Below are 22,045 nucleotides of genomic sequence, written 5' to 3'. Positions count from 1 at the left end.
CAACCATATAATGAGACTTAAGTCAGAGTGAATATTTAATAGAAATATGTTGAAAGGAAAAACTCAATTTAGATTCATGCCTAATCCTAAAATAGATTCATTTGAGTTAAGTGCAATGTTTTATGAATCCAACCAGAAATATCTAGCCAATAAAACAGAATTCATCAAATCTCTGTAGGGGCCGTGACTTTGTACATTTTGAAGGAGTAAAAGATTACATTAACTCATTTATTAAACATTAATGAGTATCGTTTACCTTATTAAAATAAAAAGGTATAAAAGGGAGAAAAGTCACATTAAAAAATGAAAGTAAAATTAGTTTAAATTTTTACAAAATAAGATAAGAAATTGAACTAAGTATAACAAACATGCAGTTCAGATGAGGAAACACACTCATAAATGGAAAATACGCACTACCTTCTACATGAAATAAAACAAGAGATACATAAAAGTAATTTGGTGATACCATATTATGTCTGCTAAATCAGCAAAATTAACAAGAGGTTCGAGTAAATTCATACAATGCCAGTGACACTCTCAAGTAGCATGACTTTGGGAAGCAAAATGAGAAAACACATCAAAAGCTTAAAGAGAAGTCTGTGCCTAAAATTCAGCAATAGTATTCCTAAAAATTTACACCAAGATATTATTTCAACAGAAAAAATATATTCAGAAAGATGTTGATTTTAGCACATGTACAGTGGTAACGAAAGTGGAAACACACCAGTGACCAACCACAAAAATATGGCTAAAACAGCACTCAACATAGCTAAAGTGACCTGCAGTACTACTCACTCAGCATTATGTGGCTATTAAAAGTCACAAATATTAGGTAAAAATATAAAATTTCTCTAAAATGTTAAAAAGTAGAACACAAATCTATTATGCACTGTTATATCAATATAAAGTATTTGTGCATAAGGACAAGCAAAAAGGAAGTCAAATAATGAAAGGCAATTGCTATGGTAATAAAATTAAGGGTAATAAAAATATATTTTTAAATAGTATACTGCTTTTACACAGAAACATTTCTATGGAACTGGAGGGGGCAACTGTCTATGGAAGATAATTAAGAAATGACTAACTCTCAACAAAGTGGGGATAGAGGAAACACACCTCAAAATAATGAAGGCCATATATGACAAGGCCATAGCTAACATCATCTCAACAGTGGAAAGCTGAAAGCTTTTCCTCAAGATCAGGAACTAGCCAAGGGTGTCCATTCTTAACACTTTAATTCAACATAGTATTGGAAGTCCTAGCCAGAGCAATTAGGCAATAAAGAGAAATAAAAGTATCCAACTGAGAAAAGCAGCAAAATAATATTTGCTGATGACTTGATATTTTACACAGAAAATCCTAAAGATGCTACCAAAATACTGTTAGAACTAATCAATGAATTCAATAAGTTTCAGGACACAAAATCAATATGCAAAAATCTGTTGTGTTTTTGTATACTAATAAACTATTAGAAAAAGGAATTACAAAAATAATACCTTTTATAATTGCATCCAAAAAAATCTAGGAATAAATTTAACCAATGAAATGAAAGACTTGTTCACTGAACATTATAATAAAAATAACTGAAAGATACAAATAAGTGGAAAGATATTTTGGGCTCAGGGATTGGAAAAATTAATATTGTTAAAATATCCATAGTATCTAAAGCAATTTACAAATTCAGTGCAATCCCTATAAAAATTCCAAAGGTACTTTCCACAGAACAGAGCAAACAATCCTAAAATTTGCACGAAACCCCAAAAGATCCTGAACACCAAAGCAATCTTGATAAAAAAAGAGCATAGCCCTGATTTCAAACTATACTACAAAGCTATAATAATCAAAACAGTATGGTACCAGCATAAAAACAAACCAATGGAACTGGACAGAGAGCCCCAAAATAAACACACCCATGTATGGTAAATCTATTTACAACAAAATAAGTCAAGAATACACTATGGGGGATGGGGAGAGCAGTATCTTCAATAAATGTTGCTGGGAAAACTGGACAGACACATACAAAAAATGAAACTGGATCAGTACTTTTCACTATACAGAAAAATTAACTTTAAATTGATTAAAGAATTGAACATAAGACTTGAAACCATAAGAAAACGTAGGTGATAAGCTTGACATTGGTCTTGGCAATGATTTTTTGTATTTAACACTAAAGGCAAATGCAACAAAGGCAAAAATAAACAAGCAGGACTATATCAAATTAAAAAGCTTCTGCACAACAAAGGAAACCATCAACAAAATAAAAAGGCAACTTACAGAATAGAAGAAAATACTTGCTAATCATACATCTGAGAAGGGGTTAATATCCACAGTATACAAAGAATTCATAAAAATTAACAGCAATAAAAAAAAACAACCACAATTGAAAAATGGACAGATGAGCTGAAAAGACATTTATCCAAAGAAGACATACAGGTCCATGTCCAACAGGCACACAAAAATGTGCTCAACATCACTAATCATCAGGAAAATAGAAATCAAAACCACAGTGAGATACCACCTCACACATTAGAATGACTGTTATCAAGAAGACAAGAGGTAAGTGTTGGTAAGGACATGAAGAAAAGAGGGAACCCTATTCACCGCTGGTAAGAATGCAAATTGATGCAGCCACTATGGCAAACAGTGTAAAGTTTCCTCAAACCATTGAAAATAGAACTACCATATGACCCAGCAATTCCACTCCAGGGAATTTATCTGAAAAAAACCAAAATACTAACTCAAAAAGATATATCCATCTCCATGTTCAGTACAGCATTACTTACAAAAGCCAAGACATGGAAGCAACTTAAGTGTCCATGAATGGATGAATGAAAAAATGTGGTGTATATATATATGGGATATTATTCAGCCATAAAAAAGAAGGCCTTGTGGCAATATAGGTGGACCATGTTATGCTGAGTGAAATAAATCAGATAGAGAAAGATACTTTCTCGCCTTTGTCGAATCTGAAAAAAAAACAAACACACGAAAAACACAAGGTTACAGAGACAGAGAACAGACTGGTGGTTGCCAGAGGCAGTGGGTGGAGGATAAATGAAATGGGTGAAAGGGGCCAAAAGGCACAAATTTCCAGTTATAAATAAATAAGTCATAAGATATAATGTCCAGAATGGGAACTATAGTTATTAACACTACGTTTTAAAGTTGTTAAGAGAGTGAATCTTAAAAAGTTCTCATCACAAGAAAAAGAATCTGTTATAATCATGTATAGTGACAGATGTTAACTAGACTCACTGTGGCGATCATTTCACACTGTATACAAACATTGAGTCATGCTGTACACACCTGAAGCCAGTGTAATGTTGTATGTCAGTTACATCTTAATTTCAAAGACAATTTACTGTAATTATAAATTTTTAACTGACTGCTTACCATATGCTTCTTCAATGAGAGCACAGTATGGATTAATACCCATCCCATTCTGCTTAGATTCTTGTTCTCCAAGACGTAAAATATTTTCAAGTCCATTTAAAGCCACTTGGACTATTTTAGAGTCCATAACAGTCAATAGGTCACAAAGTGGTTTAATGCAGCCTAAGGCCACCAAATACCTTCAGAGTAATTTAAAAAAAAGTGGAGAAAGAAATAACATTGAAAAAGACTTAAATATTGTTTATAGCGATGACATGAAAATATTCTTCAGTGAAATGTTATACAAATAATTAAGAAAAGTATTCCTACCTACTTAAACATTAAAAACAATTAAATATTCACTTACATAGAAACCTAAAAATATTTTTACTCTATTGTTCTAATAATTTAACATAATTAGCAATAAATGGTATTACAAAAATTATAAACATACATGCAAGGAATGCAAGCAAATTGGTATTTGGGCCTATTTTTTCATGGCAGGGCAACACTAAGTGGGTTAGAAGTCTTTCCGTTTGTTTGTTTTTAAGGGTGAGCCTATGTACACACATAAGGGTCACATGGGGGGGGTTAAGTAGAAATGGAAAGGAAGGAGGGACATCCAAATCAAGCTTCAGAAAATTTTCCACAAAAATAATCAGAGCTAATGTTCTGAACATATGTTCTGTTTCAGAACCATAGAAGGCTTCCAGGAATAAAACAGGCCATGTTGTGGATAATTTTAATAAATAATATTTACTATAATTAATCATGTTCATAATTATTTGTTCTTTTCTAATTCCTATTAGCTCTTTTTTTCCATTCCCTATAATGTAAATTAAGTAACTGATTTGTTCACTTGGCAAAAAGTCATTAGGCATAAATGTAAAAACACAAAATGAAATAACATATGCTCTGAAGTCAAACTGCATGGCTTCAAATCCCATTTTCACGCCGTATGTGTGACTCTGACTAACTGCTCTGTGCCTGTTTCCCATCTTAAAATGGGGGTAATAACAGTACCAAACTTAGAGGGTTGCTGTGAAAATACAGCAGACATTCAATAGTTAGTTTCCATCCCTTAAAAAAAGGGTACATACCTTTACTGGAGCACTCACTTGCCATATATTATAAATCATCAAACTGAATAACTATCTCATGGAGTTATGAAGTTAAAGGAAATAAAAGACGTGAAAGCACCAGATGCACTACTGGTGCTCAATAACTGAAACGATTTAACACAGCTGGCAACGTTAGACATGCAACAATATTAGTGGTATGCATGCAAACCTTAATCTGAGATCAACAGACCTCGTCCCATATATGTAGACTTCATGAAATGGTGAAAATGGTTAGAAAAATAATAATCTCAGTTTAGATACTTGATTCACACTAATAAACTTAAGGAATAATATATAGAATAGACATACTGATGAAAATAAATTTAAAAATACAACTGTTTGTAGGTGAACAAACAAACCTTGGGGTCCCAAAGCACATTAAAACAACATTAGCATAAAAAAAACACACGCTAGAGCAAAGGAAAGAGCTTGTTTTATTACTGCTTATATTCATGACACAAATGAAATGAAAATATTGGTTAAAGCAAAGAGGTGAAATGGAAAATAAAAAGCAGAGAAAGATATCATTAACATATGGAGATATGAATCTGAAGAGCAAGATAATAGTACAAATAAAGGCAATAATAAACAATGATCTCACAATAGGTAGATTTCCAAATCCTGTGAATTATAAAATAGCATTGTAGCCTGACTTTTTCTTTTATAAATTAAGAAACAAACACAACATTCATTAGAAAATACTTCCTAAATAGTCACTTCAAAAGCTTAAAGTCCTGAGTTTCATGGAAGGGTCCTCAGAACAAGAAGATTCTGTAGGAAGTCAGGCTTTTATAGAAGTGCAAAGTGGAACTTTGCTACACAGGAGGGAAAAAAAAGTAAAAGCACAAGTTGAAAAGAGATTTAGAAAGCAATACTGATGATAAAAATTATGATTATTACAAATAACAATAGCAACTAATCTTAGCATAGAAGTTGTTTAGTCACCATGCTAAGCACTTTAAATGTATGAACAGCATTTAGTTGTCAAGATGCTACTATAAAGTACTATCCATTATTGAATCCATTTAAAAAAGGAATAAACTGGATTAGGGAGGTTAAATGAGCTTGTCAAGGTCACACAACTTCTACTCAAGGAACAGGATTGGGAGGGAGGCTGATTTCAAAGCCCATCTACCCACTATTGAGTTGTTAAAAAAAAAAAAGGCAAACAATAAAAGGGCTGGATTCAAAAAGTTATCATAAAAATAACAGCAAGAGCCAATCTACAGGTAAGGATAATGGTGATTAGAAGAGCATTATTATAAAAACAACTGTGTATTTCAATTTTACTTTATATAAGTAGATGTTCAAATTTATTAGTCATTTCTATATAATAAAGTTAAATGTATATGATTTTTATGATCTAAGAAATATTTAATGCCCATAACAGTATTTATTTCAAATTGACATAGACTATTCTCTTTCAGATTTTTAATTTCTGATTTCATAGCCTGCCAAGGAGAATGATGTTAATCATATTTAAATGAAAAAAAAATAAAGCACTATACACAAATAATGTAATTGATATAACAAATGCTATCACTTCACACAAAACATGCTTATTAAATGGACAGAAATAACATTTTAGTGTTATCAACAAATAAAAAGTATGTATTATTTCAAGCCTGTAAACATCCCATTTACATTAAAATTTTTTAAAAATCTGTATCACACCTTATTTGTTCTGGAGTGCCTCCTGATGTCGCATTAGTTATAGCCCAAGCTGCTTCTTTTCTGGTACGAAACTCTGCTTTCTGAAGAATCTCAATTAAAATGGGAAAAATATTTGCATCTATAACAGCCTGAAGAGGAAAAATGATATAGAAAAAGCAATGCAAATACAGATTTAAATACATTAGTAAGTAGAAGAATCTTGAAACTCAATGGCTTTAAAATGTCAGGCTTGCCCTGCCTGGCTGGTGTGGCTCAGTGGATTGAGTGCTGGCCTGTGAATCAAACAGTCACCAGTTCACTTCCCAGTCAGGGCACATGCCTGGGTTGCAGGCCAGGTCCCCAGTAGGGGGTGCGCAGAAGCCGAGCACACATTGATGTTTCTCTCCCTTTCCTTCTCCTTCCCTTTCCTCTAAAAATAAATAAATAAAATATTTTAAAAAATAAGGCTTTTTGGAAATATTATTTCTCATTTTTCAACATTCACATACTTCCCTTTTAATTCTGGAGAACACATTGGAATATAAATTTTAAAGATGATAAAACATGAAGCAGAATATTGATCAAGTAATTATTGACTCAAGGAGCTTGATAGGCCCCTAATAAATCATTATATAATAGTTTTTAGATCATTGTCTTTTTAAAAACTAAACCAATCTCTTTTGTTTTTATATATTTTTTCACTTGCCATTAGTCCCCCTACACTGCCCTCCCCCCAGCAATCACCACACTGTTATCCATGTTCATAAAACCTTTTTTCTTTTTGCTCAATCCCTCCATCCTCTACCTTCTTCTCTCTACCTTAGCTATCATCTAGCTCTCTGTCTCTGTTTTCCTTGTTGGTTCAATCTGTTCATTAGATTCCACATGAGTGAAATAATACGGTATTTTTCTTTCTGACTGGCTTATTTCACTCAGCATAATGTTTTTCAGGTCCATCCACACTGTCACAAAGGTAAAGTTTTTCCTTTTTTACAGCTGAGTAGTATTCCATTGTGTAAATGTCCTGTTGTTTTATCCACTCATCTGCTGATGTACTCTTAGGCTGCTTCCATATATTACTGATATGTTATTTACATATCTTATGTAAACAACAGTCCTATGAACTGTTGAAGGGGTGCTTGTATTCTTTCAAATTAGTTTTGGGTTCCTTCAGATATATTCCTGCAAGTGGGACTGCTGGGTCAACAGGCAGATCCATTTTTAGTTTTTCTGAGCTCTCTCCATACTACTTTACAGTGACAGCACCTGTCTGCATCTCCACCAACAGTGCAAAAGGGTTCCCTTTTCTCCACATCCTCACCAACATTTGCTGTTTGTTGATTTGTTGATGATAGCCATTCTGACAGGTATGAGATGATATCTCATTGTGGTTTTAATTTGCATTTCTCTGATGATTAGTGACATTGAGCATCTTTTCATATGTCTATTGGCCATATCTATATCCTCTTTGGAGAAGTGTCAACTCAGGTCCTTTGCCCATTTTTTAATTTGGTTGTTTTTTTGGTGTTTAGTTTTGAAAGTTCTTGATAAATTTTTAATATTAACCCTTATTAGATGTATCAGTGAATATGCTATCCCAATCTGTGGGTTGATTTTTATTTTGTTGATGTTTTCCTTTTCTGTGCACAATTTTAGTCTGATGTAATCTCATTTTTTGTTATTGTTGTTGTTGCTTCATTTTCCTTGCAGAGATATATCTGTATTGTTATGAGCAATGCCCAAGATTTTGCTGCCTGTTTTCTTCTACAATTTTTATGTTTCAGGCCTAACATTTAAGCCTTTAATCCATTTTTAATTTATTCTTGTATGTGATGTAAGAAGGTGGTCATTTCATTTTTCTACATCTGACCAACCTTCCCAGCATCATTTATTGAACAAACTATCTGTAGCCCATTGTGTGTGCTTGCTCCCTCTTTTGAATATAAATTGACTACAAAGGCATGGGCTTATTTCTGGGCTCTCTATTCTGTTCCATTGATCTATGTGTCATTTTTATGCAAGTACCATGCTGTTTTGATCACTATGGCCTTACAGTATAGGTTGACATTAGGTAGCATGATTCCTCCAACTTAATTCTTCTTTCTCAGCATTGCAGTTGCTATACCTGGCCTTTTATGTTTCCATATAAATTTCTGATATATTTGTTCTAGTTCTGTGAAATACATCAATGGAATCTTGATAGGAATTCTATAAATCATATCTATAGATTCTACAGATTGCTTTGGGTAGTATGGACATTTTAATGATGTTAATTCTTCCTATCCATTTACTTGGTATTTGCTTCCACTTATTTGTATCTTCTATTTTTTTCTTCAGTGCCTTATAATGTTCTGAGTACAAGTCTTTTACAGTCTTGGTTAGGTTCATTCCTAGGTATTTTATTCTTTTTGAAGCAATTGTGAATGGGATTGTTTTCTTAATTTCACTTTATGTTAGTTCCTTATTGGCAAAAACAGATGCAACTAATTTCTGGACATTAATTTTGTATTCTGCTACTTTGCAGGATTCATTTATCAGTTCTAGCAGTTTCTCGGTGGAGTCTTTGTAGTTCTCTATGTACAGTATCATACCATCTGCAAATAAAGACAGCTTTACTTCTTCCTTTCCAATTTAGATGCCTTTTATTTCTTCTTGTCTGATTGTTGTGGCTAGGACTTCCAGTACTATGTTGAATAAGACAGATAAAAGTAGACATCCCTACCTTCTTACCAATCTTAAGGGGAACACATGTAGTTTGTCGGCTGAATCATATATGACCTTTATTATGGTTAGGTATGTTCCCTCTAATCCCATTTTGCTGAGAGTTTTTATCACAAGTGGGTGCTGCCTTTTATCAAATGCTTTTTCTGCATCTATTGATATGATCAAGTGGTTTTTATCCTTCATTTATGTAGCAAATCACATTTATTGATTTGCAAATGTAACAATCATGCATTCTCAAAATAAATCCCACTTGGTCATGGTGTATAATTTTTTGATGCATTGCTGTATTTGGTTTGCTAATATCTTATTGAAAATAAATTTATTAGCATATATTTTCATCAGGGATATTGGCCTATAATTTTCCTTCTTTATAGTGTTTTTATCTGGTTATGGAACTAAGATAATGCTGGCCTCATAAAATGGGCTTGGAAGCCTTCCCTCTCCTTGAATTTTTTGAAATAGTTTGAGGAGGTACTTGTTTTTCACAAAATGTTTGGTCCAGGTTACTTGTAAAGCCATCCATCCCAGAATGTTTGTTTTTTGGGGACTTTTCTGATTACCGCTTCGATTTCACAGGTTGTAATCTGTCTATTCAGATTCTCTGATTCATCCTGATTTAGTTTTGGAAGTTGTATGTGTCTAGGAATTTAACCATTTTGTCCAGGATGTCCAGTTTGTTGGTATACAGTTGTTCCTATTTCTTACAATCATTTCAATTTCTTTGGTGTCAGTTGTTATTTCTCCTCTTTCATTTCTGATTTGTTTATTTGGGGCTTCTTTTTTATTGATTAGTCTGGTTAAAGGTTTGTCAATCTTGTTTATCTTTTCAAAGAACCAGCTCTTGGATACACTGATCTTTTGTATCAATTTTTAAAAGACTATTTCTTTTCTTTCTGCTCTTATTTCCTTATATTCACTTTGGGCTTTGTTGTTCTTTTTCAAGTTCCTTTAAGTGTAAAGTTAGATGGGTTATTAGCTTTTTCTTGTTTTTTGAAGTAGGCCTATAATGCTCTGAATTTCCCTCTTAGGATTGCTTTTCCAGTGTCCCACATATTTTGGATTGTCGTGTCCTCATTTCCATTTGTTTCAAGGTATCTTTTGATTTCTTCCTTGATATCATTGTTGACCCACTCATTGTTTAATAACATGTTATTTAGCATCCATCTTTGCAGGTTTTTCAGTGTTCTTCCTGTGATTGATTCCTAGTTTCATAGCATTGTGGTCAGAGAAGATGTCTGGTATGATTTTAATCTTCTTAAATTTACTGAGATTTGTTTTGTGCCCTAGCATGTGCTCTATCCTAGAAAATACTCCATGTACACCTGAAAAGTATGTATATTGTTATTTTGGGGTGAGATACTCTGAAGATATCAATTAAATCCATTTGATCTAGAGTGCGGTGTAAGACTGCTGTCTCCTTGTTGATTTCCTGTCTGGAAAATCTATCCATTGAAGTCAATGGGCTATTAAAACTATGTAAATACAGACTATTACTGTATTTCTGTTGATCTCTACTTTTATGCCCATCAAGATTTGCTTCACTTATTTAGGTGCTCCTATGCTGGGTGTGTACATGTTTACAAGGGTTATGTCCTCTTGTTGGATTGCTCCCTTTATCATTATGTAGTGTCCTTCTTTGTGTCTTACTATAACCATTGTTTTAAAGCCTACTTTGTCAGACATAAGTACTGCTACCTTAGTTTTTTTTTTCCTTTCTGCTTGCATGAAATATCTTTTCCCACCCTTTACTTTTGGTCTGTGTGTATCTTTTGATCTGAGATGGGTCTCTTGGAAGCAGCATTTATATGAGCCATGTTCCCTTATATATTCAGCTACCCTGTGTTTTTTGTTTGGAGCATTTATGCCATTTATATTTAAGGTAATTATTAATAGATATGTGTTTAGTGCCATTTTATTATTAGAGTATTTTCCTCTCTCTTCTTCTTCTTCTTCCAGCACACCCTTTAACATTTGTTGCATTACTGGTTTGGTATTAACAAACTCCTTCAGCTTTTTCTTGTCTGGGAAGCTTCTTATTTTTCCTTCAAATTTAAATGATAGCCTTGCTAGGTAAAGTAGCCTTGGTTCTAGGTCCTTTCTTTTCATCACCTTGAATATTTCACAACATTCCCTTTGGGCCTGAAATGTTTCTGTTGAGCAATCAGATGACAATCTACTGTAATTGGTGTTCCTTTGTTATGTGTAACTACCTGCTTTTCCATATCAGCTTTTAGGATTCTCTCCTTGTCTTTAAGTCTTGCAAATTTGATTATGATGTGTCTCAGTGCAGACTTCTTTGGGTCCAAGGAAGCCTACATTGTTTGGGATTCTCTGAGCCTCCTAAACTTATATGTCTTTCTCCTTCATCAGATTGGTGAAGGTTTTGGTCATTATTTCTTCAAATAGGTCCTCAATCCCTTGCTTGCTCTTTCCTGGTATTCACTTGATGTTTATGTTGTCCAAAAATGTTTCTTAAGCTCTCATTTTATTTATTTATTTGTTTATTTATTTATTTCTTTGTTGCACTGCTTGGGTGCTTTCTTCTACCTTTCCTTCCAAACCGCCGATTTGAACCTCCGCTTCACCTAACCTAGTGTTCATTCTTTCCAATGTACCATTTATTTCAGATATTGCATTCCTTATTTCTGACTGGTCCTTTTTTTATGGGTTCTATGTCTTTTTTCAGGCCATTGAGTATCTTATCTTTATAAGCATTACTCTAAACTCTGACAAATTGCTTGCCTCCGTTTCATGTAGTTCTTCTGAGGAATTGTGTTGTTCTTTCGTTGGGGTCTGTTTCTTTGTCTTCCCATTTTGGCTGCTTCTTTGTACATGTTTCTATGTATTAGGTAGATCTGCAAAGGCTCTGGTGCAGGCTTTTGTCAGACACTGCTTATGTCCGACTCTGGTCAATCTATTTGGAGCTATCAGCTATCCACAGCTTGTGGCTTCCTCTGCTAGGCCTGGGTGTGTACAGAAAGAATCAGGCTGCACACAAAAGCCAGCTTTAACCAGCACCAGATTCCAGGAAGGATCAGCTGAAGTCTCAGAGTGCCCCAAGATCTACCATAGTTGTTAAACTAATCAGTTACATAGCTTTAAGCTGTACTCAGCAGCCCATCTTAAGCTCCACAGGGTAGCACAGAGTAATTCCTTCAGGTGGGGCTATTGTCTCCCCTCAGGCTGATGCCACTTGGAGGGGAGTTCTATGCTTGAGAATGATGGCTGTATGGGGAATGACTCAGCACAGGGATTCTCTTGGATGTTCCTTCTGTTCTCTCCCCAGAGCCATCAAACCCAGATTTTCCTCAGCGTATCCTATTCTGCCTTCCCTCTGTGAAAGCCCAGGGTAAGGAGCTGCAAACAAAATGTTGTGTGTTGGCCCTTTAAGATGCTCTCTATTTCTCCAGCCATCACTCCCTGGTGGACAGAAACCCCACTGATTTTCACAGCTGGATGTTATCTGGGTCCTTTCCAGCTCTGGTGATGTAGGCCAGCGAGCCCAGCTTGGGGTTTAGACTCCACACTGCTCTGGGGGAACCCCTGAGCACTGAAGTATCTCCGGCACTTCAGCTGCCACCTGTGGAGCCCAGCCAGCCTTCTCATACCTCCTCCACACTCCCTACCAATCCCATTGTAGTGACGTGGCTTCTTCCATCTGTCCGGGATTATAACGTTTGTCTCCAGCTAGTGTTCAGTTGGTTATTCTGGATGATTTCTCTACAATTTAATTGTTATTTCAGATTGGTCCTGGGAGGAGGTTAGTGTAGCTTCCATTTACTTCTCTGCCATCTTGGGTCAGCCAAACTAATCCACCACAGGGCTCGGCAAGATGTAGCTGATCCAGAGGCACCCATACTTCACCTTAACCAACCTCTTTTTAAAGACTAACAAATGTTTATGTGTCAAGCACTGTGATAGACAATTTTATATATATTTGCTATTCCAATTATATATGTATATAATTGCTATTCCTCATTAGAAATGTATAAGTAATTGCTTTAGAAAAAAGGCTATGTTCTTTAAAATACTTTTCAAGAATCATTTAATAATCTTTTTCAGTAATTCACTAAAAAACATCACTAATAAAATGCTGACTTTTTCCAAACTAACTTCTGAGATCTTCCTGTTTTCTCAGATCTGAAAGGTATGTACCTGAATCTGAGCTCTATTTCCAGCAGTAATATTAGATATAGTCCAGCAGGCTTCTTTTCTTATTGACTCCTTTGGGCTACTCAGTAAGTGTAAAAGACAGGGTAACGCAGAGCAATTCAAAATTACCTAAAACAAAAGTTAGAAATGAAAAAAGTTTTTTAGCAAAAAAAAGAGAGAGAAAACTAAACAAAAGTGTACTAAAAAATTGTTTAGAAATATAAAAACCATTCTGAAAAATTAAGAAAAACATTCCTGTCAAAGTAAAACTATGACACATGCTGTCTTCTACCTTCTCCCTCCCATTGCCAAAACCTTTCTAATGTTGGTGTAGTGAAGTGTCCTGATCTTGAGGACAGATTTAGTGACTGGTCAGGATCCACCCTCTAGTTTTACCAAAAGAACTAATTAAAAAAATACACACAGATATCAAAATTGCAACTAAAGTACAGAACAACCATCACTCAGAATCATCAGAAATCTAGTTGAATGGAAGTCTATAAACTACAGAATTAAAGAAACCATACTCTTCCAGACTGGAAGAAGGGGTGGAGATTCAGAATGGGCTGGTCCCACATCTATATATGCTGGATACAAATCTGGGAGGGAAACCTGAGGAATGAGGAGTGCCAGCCCCACATTGGGCCCCCAGCCCAGGATTCCAAAGCCAGGAAGATAAGTCACTATAACTTCTGGCTGCAAAACCAGCAGGTATTGAGTCAGTGGAAGAAACTGCTGGAGTTCCAAGCAGTTTTCCTTAAAGAGCCTATATACGTACTTACTCAGACTCATTCCCTCAGAGCTCAAGCACCAGGGTAACAATTTGAAAAGCACCAGTGGCATTCAGGGAGGAAGTGAAATATCTGGAATCTGGGGGACAGCTTTCTCCAGACAGAGAGGTGGGCAGAAACCAACTGTACCTCTCTTAGCCCTCCCCCTATAGAGCCACAGAGTCAGGAGGCAGGTGCCATATCTGAGACTCCATCAACCTGGCTAACACTGTCTGCCCACACCACAGATCCTGAGACTCTGCCCACCCACCTTATGGACCACATGAACTGTTAACTGTGACCTTTCATATGAATAACTGGTCTTGGTTCATGCTTCACAACTTCCTAAATCCTATCAAACAAGAAAGAGCTGGCCTCAGTAAGCCTCCAGTCCCCATAACGCTTGTCAAGTGACCCTATGTCCAGCACTGGGAACAGCCTTCCTAGATTCATAGTTTGGCTTTGCCTGGGAATCTCTAAGCCCAGCACAAGTAGCAGCCATCTTAGATTGCTTTATACTTCATGCAGGGTGCCCGGAGGCAGAACATAATTGGGGCTGACATTGGCCTTCGTCACCCAGGAAATCCCAGAGTCTGTGCACCCAGTGGACAGCTACAGACATTGTCATAGCTCCATCACTGTGCCCCTGCATACCTGATTCTCCATGGAGGATGGAGGCTGGTGGTCAGTGGTCACAGCCAGTTCTTGCAACTGACTGGCCTAGGTAAAGCCCTCCCATTGACCTGCCAACAGCAAACAGGGCTCAACTACAAGAGGATGGTGTACTCAGCCCACACAAAAGGTGTACCTCGAGTACACAGCTTGGATGATAGGGCAATCTACGCCACTGGACCCAACAGGACACCTACATTAGGCCACACTACCAAGCCAGGGAGCCATAGCAGCCCTACCTAATACATAGAAACAAACACAGGGAGGCTGCCAAAACAAGGAGACAAAGAAACATGGCCCAAATGAAACAACACATCAAAACTCCAGAAAAAGAACTAAACAAAGGGGTGATAAGCAATCTATTAGATGCAGAGTCAAAATACTGGTTATAAGGATGCTCAAGGAACTTGGTAAGGACCACGACAGCATAAAAAAGATCCAGTAAGGAACAAAGGATAAAGTAATTGAAATAAATAACAATTTATAGGGAAACAACAGTACTGTGGATAAGCCGAGAATTAAATCAATGATTTGGGACATAAGGAAGCATAAAACAAGCAATCAAAATAAGAAGAAGAAAAAAGAATCCCCCAAAAATGGGGATAGTGTAAGTAGCCTTTGGGACAACACCAAGTATTCCAATATTCACACTACTGGGATGCCAGAAGGAAAAGACAAAGAACAAGAAATTGGAAATCTACTTGAAAAAATAATGAAAGAATACTTCCCTGATATGGTGAAGGAAATAGACATGGAAGTCCAGGAAGCACATAGAGTTCCAAACACGATGGATGCAAAGAGGACCACTCCAAGACACATCATAATTAAAATGCCAAAAGTTAAAGATAAAGAGAGAATCTTAGAAGTACCAAGAAAAAAGCAGTTAGTTACCTACAGGGCAGTTCCCATAAGACTGTCAGTTGATTTCTCAAATGAAATTTTGCAGGCTGCAAGGGATTGGCAAGAAATATTCAAAGTCAAAGGCAGAGACCTACAGCCAAGACTGCTCCACCCAATAAGTTATCATTTAGAATAAAAAGAGAAGGTAAAGAGCTTCCAAGACAAGAAAAAAAACTAAAGGAGTTCATCATCATTAAACCATTATTATATGAAATGTTAAAGGGACTTCTTTAAGAAAAAGATCAAAACTATGAACAATAAAATGGTAATAAAAAAAACTATGGTACATTTACACAATAGAATACTATGCAGCAGAAAGAAAGGACCTCGTACCCTTTGCAACAGCATGTTTGGAACTGGAAAGCATTATGTTAAGTGAAATAAGCCAGGTGGTGAAAGACAAACACCATACGCTCTCACCTTTAAGTGGAACCTAATTAACAAAAAAAAAAAAAAAAAAAAAAACAAGCAAGCAAAACATAACCAGAGACATTGAAATTAAGAACAAACTGATAGTAACCAAAGGAGAGATGGGAGGGGATGATGGAGGGGAAAGGGTGAAAGGTTTTCAGGAAAAACTATAAAGGACACATGGACAAAACCAAGGGGGGCGTGTGGAATCAGGGGAGGGAGATGGGGATGGCTGGGGTGGCAGGGAGAGGTGAGGGGAAAAGTCAGACAACTGTACTTGAACAATAATTTAAAAAGATTTAAAATGTGTATATATATATATATATATCGACAACTGAATCTAAAAAACAAACTAAGCAAATAAGAACAGAGACAAAACCATGGATACAGAGAGCATTTTTATAGTTGCCAGATGGAAGGGGATGTGGGAAATAGGTGAAGATGTGAGGGAATTAAGAAGTACAAATAGGTAGTTACAGAATAGCCATGGGATGTAAAGTACAGTATAGGAAATGGAGTAGCCAAAGAACTTATATGCATGACCCACAAAAATGAACAAAGGTAAGGGGATTTGCTTGAGGGGGTGGGAGTGCTGGGGAAAGGGGAACAAATGGAGAAAATTGGGACAACTATAATAGCATAGTCAATGCAACATAATTTGAAAAAAAAAATATATATACATGTATCTCAAACTTTAAAAATACCTAATTTCGTAACTGTTAAGAAATTTGAACATGAAGAGATAAGTCTATTAGTTTCATTAAAAAATTTACTGTTCCACCTTTGTAAAGAAGTATATTCTGCTTTGTTCATTTGTTTCTTATTCAATGGCAAGATTATGTACTTATCTTCAAAATACCCACAATGATTTAAATTAAATAGATTTGGTGAAGACTGTATGAAGCAGAGTATAGAAATTCTGTGGAAAACTGTGTATGTTTTGGAAGGCATTTTCATTTCAAAAGCTGTGTTTAAAAACCATCAATTACTAAGGATCAACTGTTTAATAATTCAGGCAGGCATCTAAATAGAACTTGTAAAGATTAAAATGGTACAAAATAATGCAGACAAGAATAAAAATTTTACTATATGGTGGCAAACAAAAGAGAATCTAATGTGTCCAGAATCTAAATTTCTAGAGAGACTATCCCATATCTGACACCGATCCTGACATCATACCTAAAAATGTCATCTCAAAAATGAGATCTCATACATATAATTACAAATTCAGGAGTGTTTCCTTGCCATCTTTGTTTTCATTCTTATAATCTAGGTCATCAATCTACTATTAACAGCCCTTCAATTTCTAACTCCACTACTATCCTAGTTATAATCAAACATCCTCTCACTAACAGTTTCTGTTCCAGTCAAGTTTAATGCCTCTTACACATACCTCACACATGTCTGGCATATAAATCTCTCCTAGAATATTTAAGTTCTCTACTTTTAAGATCTAGATTTAGTTCCAGCTCTTTTAAGGAATCTACAACAATGTCTTAGCACACTATTTCTATTTTAAACTTGTATAGCATTTACTGACCAAACAGCTCTCAGAAAACATATACTACACAGGGTAATTACTTTGTTTTCATATACATTTTCTCTCCTATTGAATTGTAAATTCCTTAAGAGATGAACTCCTATTTTGTTCAACTTTGTAATGACTTAGGTCTAGGGCAGTACTTTTACATAGATGTATTTGAATCTGAATATGCTTACATGCCCTGGCCAGTGTGGCTCAGTTGGTTGGAGCTTAGTCCAGTATCCAAAAGGCTACGGATTTGATTACTGGTCAGGGCACATACCTAAGTTGTAGTTTTGATCACAGGTCTGGATATGTACAATCCCCATTCCAGGTGCATACAATCCCTAGTCTGGGCACTTACAGGAGGCAACCAACTGATGCTTCTCTCTCACATTGTTCTCTCTTTCCCTTCCTCTAGTCTCTCTAAAAAGCAATGAAAAAATGTCCTCAGGTGAGGATAAAAAAAAAGAATACACTTACATTATAGATACCTATATAATTATATTAATGCTAAAATCTTGATTAACACTTAATCAAGTGGTATAAACATGATAAACTTCTTAAAGTCCTTTATGTTAATTTATCATATTAAAATGTTTGAACTCACCTGTGTTTGAATATCATCACCAGTCACAATATTACCAACTGCTCTTAATGCAGGTGATACAACTTTATAATCATTGTGCCTAAAATAATAAAAATATTAACTTACACATGTAAAAATTTAAAATTTACAGAAAATTTGCAAAAATAGTACCAAAAATCCTGTATGCTCTTTATCCAAAGGGCCCATTCAAGTTTCACTAATTAGGCCATAATTATCTCCACAACAAAGACCCTCATCCAGGATCATGTGTTGCACCTAGCTGTCATGCCTTTGATTTTCATGGTCTTGACGATTTTGAAGATCGTGAGCCAGTTATCTGGTCTTGACCAATGTTTCCTCATGATTAAGACCCAAGTAATAAGCCCTGGCTGGCGTAGCTCAGTGGATTGAGTGTGGGCTGGGAACCAAAGTGTCCCAGGTTCGATTCCCAGCCAGGGTACATTCCTGGGTTGCAGGCCATAACCCCCAGCAACAGCACACTGATGTTTCTCTCTCTCTCTCCCTCTCCCTCTCTCTCCCTCTCCCTCCCTCTCTCTCTCCCTCTCCCTCCCTTCCCTCCCTAAAAATAAATAAATAAAATCTTTAAAAAAAAAAAGACCCAAGTAATATACTTTGGCTGGGATAATACAAATGCTACAGTCTTTTCATCACACAACATTGGCTGGTATATGGTATCTGTTTTGTCCTTTTATTATGGCACTGAACTCTGGTTGTTTAATCAAGACTGTTTCTGTCAGATTTCTCCAATTTGACATTACTATTTTTCTCATTATAACTCATAGTTTATATGATATACTTTCAGACTATGTAAAATCCCATCTCCACCAATAGCTCTAGCACTTCTTGATGTTTAGTGTCTGAATTATTAATAATTATTATTGTTGCCAATGATGATTTTCTAATACTATCATTCCAACTACATGCTTTTTCTATCAATCTACTTATTTTAGTGTGAACTCATGGAATCTTATTTTATTCAGTAAGTTATATTATTACTATAATTTATTTCAATGCTCAAATCATCCCCAGTTTGAACAGCAGGAATCCCTTCAACAGGGTTTCTGTGTTCTTTTAACATTTATCTATTCTTTCAGCACCCATTACTTTCTATGTCCATCTTATTTTTTATCAGCCTCCGCCCTGGAATCAGCTATTCCTCCAAGAAACCTGGTTCTTGTTAATGAACAGCAGTATTTCAAAATCAAGCCCTGGGCATTTGTGTGCTCAACCTATTAGTATAAATGTGTCACTGTTCCTAGGCCCTTTAAGGGGGAATACTGACTTAAGGGGGTATACAAACAGATGTACCCACATTTTCATTATATATTTGTTTCCAGATATATTTCTTTCATGTAGAAAGCCATGAGTTCACACTGATAACCTCCAACTCTAATTTAATATCACAAGATTTTTCTGGCTTTCCTCTTTCCCATATTTATAAGTTCATTTTCTTAAAGTAAGAAATTGGCTTCTTTATGCAACTCTCTCCCTATAAACGACCAATCTTCTGATCCAGCTAGTTTGCTTTGTCACAGTGTGCTAGCTCCCATCCCTGCTACAGCCTGTTGATCTGCTCTGCTGGCACCATCCTCAAGTGTGGACCCTGATCCCCACACAGGATGTGCCTGCCCACCCTCCTCCGATGATGTCCTCATGCTGGAATCACAACCCCTTATCCTACCTCTCGTTTTTGTGCCATCTACCTTGCTTGAGCTTACCTAATGGTTTTTTAGAAAAGAAAAAATGAAGATAATACATTTTTTAAAGAAAGGAACGAAGAAATTATAATACCTTTTTAAAATAAGTTTTCTTGTTAAGTTTTTAACTTGTAACACAAATCTGTTCTTTATAGAAAAAAAGTAGCAATAGTAGCTCAGCACAGAGAAACATGTTTAATACAAGTGAAATACTAAGTAATTTTTTACTATGTGATCTTTTACACAAATTAATTATTGCAATGAACAATTAACTAGATTACTCAGTCTGTGAGAGCAGGAACTATGTCCTATATTCAAGTAACAGTATTTTGTACAACAGTCTAACGGGTAACAGGTATTCCATACATACTTCTTGAATTAAGTCCCTCCCATTCATAAATAGCTTAAAACTAATAGGATGTATTAACAAAGTGATTAGTCCCAAGTAGAGAACATAACTACAAGTTTAAGGGTCAACTTTTTAGTATTATAGCTATTCTGCAAAGGTTAGTTGCTTTTCAACCCTTCCTATAGATAATGATTCTCAAGATGTTTATGAGGCCATTACAATAACTGCTAAACTCACATTCATATACCAGTAATTATTAATTATATATCATAGTTACATCAAAAGTTCCACCAATCTTCGACAAACTCCAGAATCGATGACTGCTTGAATTTTATCATTGGGTCCATCGGATAGATAAGAAAGGGCCCAACACACATCTGCTAATACATCCGAGTCACTGCTAAACAACAATCGTGATAGGACATTTAAGCAAGGTGAAACCTGTAAGGGAAGAAAGAACCAATGTTTAAAATTTTCTTCTAGCTAAAACCAAATTCCTTTAGGAAAATATAGAAACTAGTTGTAAAACTAAAATTTAATGCTACAAAAAATAGAGAAATTAAACATTATACTGTTTTTAAATTATGATCAGATATAAACATGACACTAATTATAACCCCTTTTAATCTTATATTGATTAAGATGTGATAATTTAAAGTTTCTTTAAATAAGGAAACATGTATTTGGGATCCCCTAGTCTAAATCATACACATACACACACCCCAAAACGGCATACCAAAACTGAGAGAAGTAAAAATGTTTCCATTAAGTGTTTACTATACCATAGTTTTTTGATCCACTCATTTACTAATGGGCATCTAGATATGTTGCTTCCAGTACTTGGCTATTGTAAATTATGCTGCTATGAACACTAGGGTGCATAGGTTCTTTTGAATTAGTGTTTCAGGATTCTTAGAGTATAATCCCAGCAGTGGAATAGCCAGGTCAAAAGGCAGTTCCATTTTTAGTTTTCTGAGGAAATTCCATACTGTTTTCCACAGTGGCTGCATCAGTCTGCATTCCCACCAACAATGTAATAGGTTTCCCTTATCTCCACAACCTCAACAGCACTTATTGTTTGTTGATTTGCTAAGTGCCCATCAGTAAATGAGTGGATCAAGAAACTATCTTACATTTACACAATGGAATACTAGGCAGCAGAAAGAAAAAAGGAGCTCCTACCCTTCACAATGGCATGGATGGAACTGGAGAGCATTATGCTAAGTGAAATAAGCCAAGTGGTAAAAGAAAAATACCATATGATCTTATGTAGAAGAGGAACCTAATCAACAAAACAAACAATCAAGCAAAGTACAACCACAGACATGGAAATAAAGAACAAAGTGACAGTGACCAGACAGGAAGGGGGAGAGGGATAATAGGGGAAAATAGGGAAAGGGCCATCAAGGAACATGAATATCTCTTTAATACCTCCAAATATTAAAGAGCCCTGTAAAAATGTAAACTCATAGTACTCTTCATTAAGTTTTTGTTTTGAGAAGTGTTTTTCATAGAAAAATGTTACTTAACGTGCAAGGGGTTTGTTATTGTTATTTTTAAATGAATTAACACATATTTAAAATTTTGATTTCATTTCTAAAACAGTAAATACTGCTACATATAAACTACATTAAGTAAAAGCTATTGGGTCCCCATACTTTTTAAGAGTGAAAAAGGGTCCTGAAATTTAAAAAAAATTTGTTCTAGGTAGAGGGAACAGTTAGAGCAAAGAAAGAGGCATGCTTAATGACTTGAGAAACAGTAAGCAGGCCAGCAGGCTAGAGTGAAGTGAGAAGAAAAATAGTAGGACATGAATAAGAGAGAGAACAGAAGAGCCAGATGATGAAAATTCTTATAAAATATTTAACACTTTTCTTTTACTCTGAATAAAATATGGGGAGCAGGGTTCTGAACAGAGATGTAGTACTAACTAACAGTTTGACAGTATCACCCTGGCCGCTACCGTGGGTATAGAAAACGATGGGTGGGCAGACAAGAGTGAGATCGGCTAGGAGGCTACTGCAGTGACCAAGGCTGTAGAGAAACAGCAGCATGGACAGTGGTATCAAGAGAGGTGATACACTCGTATTTC

General features: G+C 35.6%; 1 protein-coding gene across 3 annotated transcripts in view; it reads right to left on the bottom strand.

Moving 5' to 3' along the window:
- Nucleotides 1-22,045, bottom strand: part of KPNA5 (karyopherin subunit alpha 5) — a 50,673-nt gene that overhangs the window by 4,506 nt on the left and 24,122 nt on the right. For all 3 annotated transcript variants that reach the window (XM_028509435.2, XM_028509433.2, XM_028509436.2), the window contains 5 exons: nt 20,231-20,394; nt 17,908-17,986; nt 13,026-13,151; nt 6,168-6,295; nt 3,394-3,572 (listed from right to left, as the gene is read on the bottom strand). In XM_028509435.2, coding sequence (XP_028365236.1) covers nt 3,394-3,572; nt 6,168-6,295; nt 13,026-13,151; nt 17,908-17,986; nt 20,231-20,394 — 676 coding nt within the window. The remainder of the gene's footprint in view (nt 1-3,393; nt 3,573-6,167; nt 6,296-13,025; nt 13,152-17,907; nt 17,987-20,230; nt 20,395-22,045) is intronic.

The sequence above is a fragment of the Phyllostomus discolor genome, chromosome 4 (genome assembly GCF_004126475.2).
Source record: "Phyllostomus discolor isolate MPI-MPIP mPhyDis1 chromosome 4, mPhyDis1.pri.v3, whole genome shotgun sequence".
Taxonomy (NCBI): Eukaryota; Metazoa; Chordata; class Mammalia; order Chiroptera; family Phyllostomidae; genus Phyllostomus; species Phyllostomus discolor.
The sequence above is the reverse complement of the archived record's forward strand: the minus strand, read 5'-3'. Positions and strand labels throughout refer to the sequence as shown.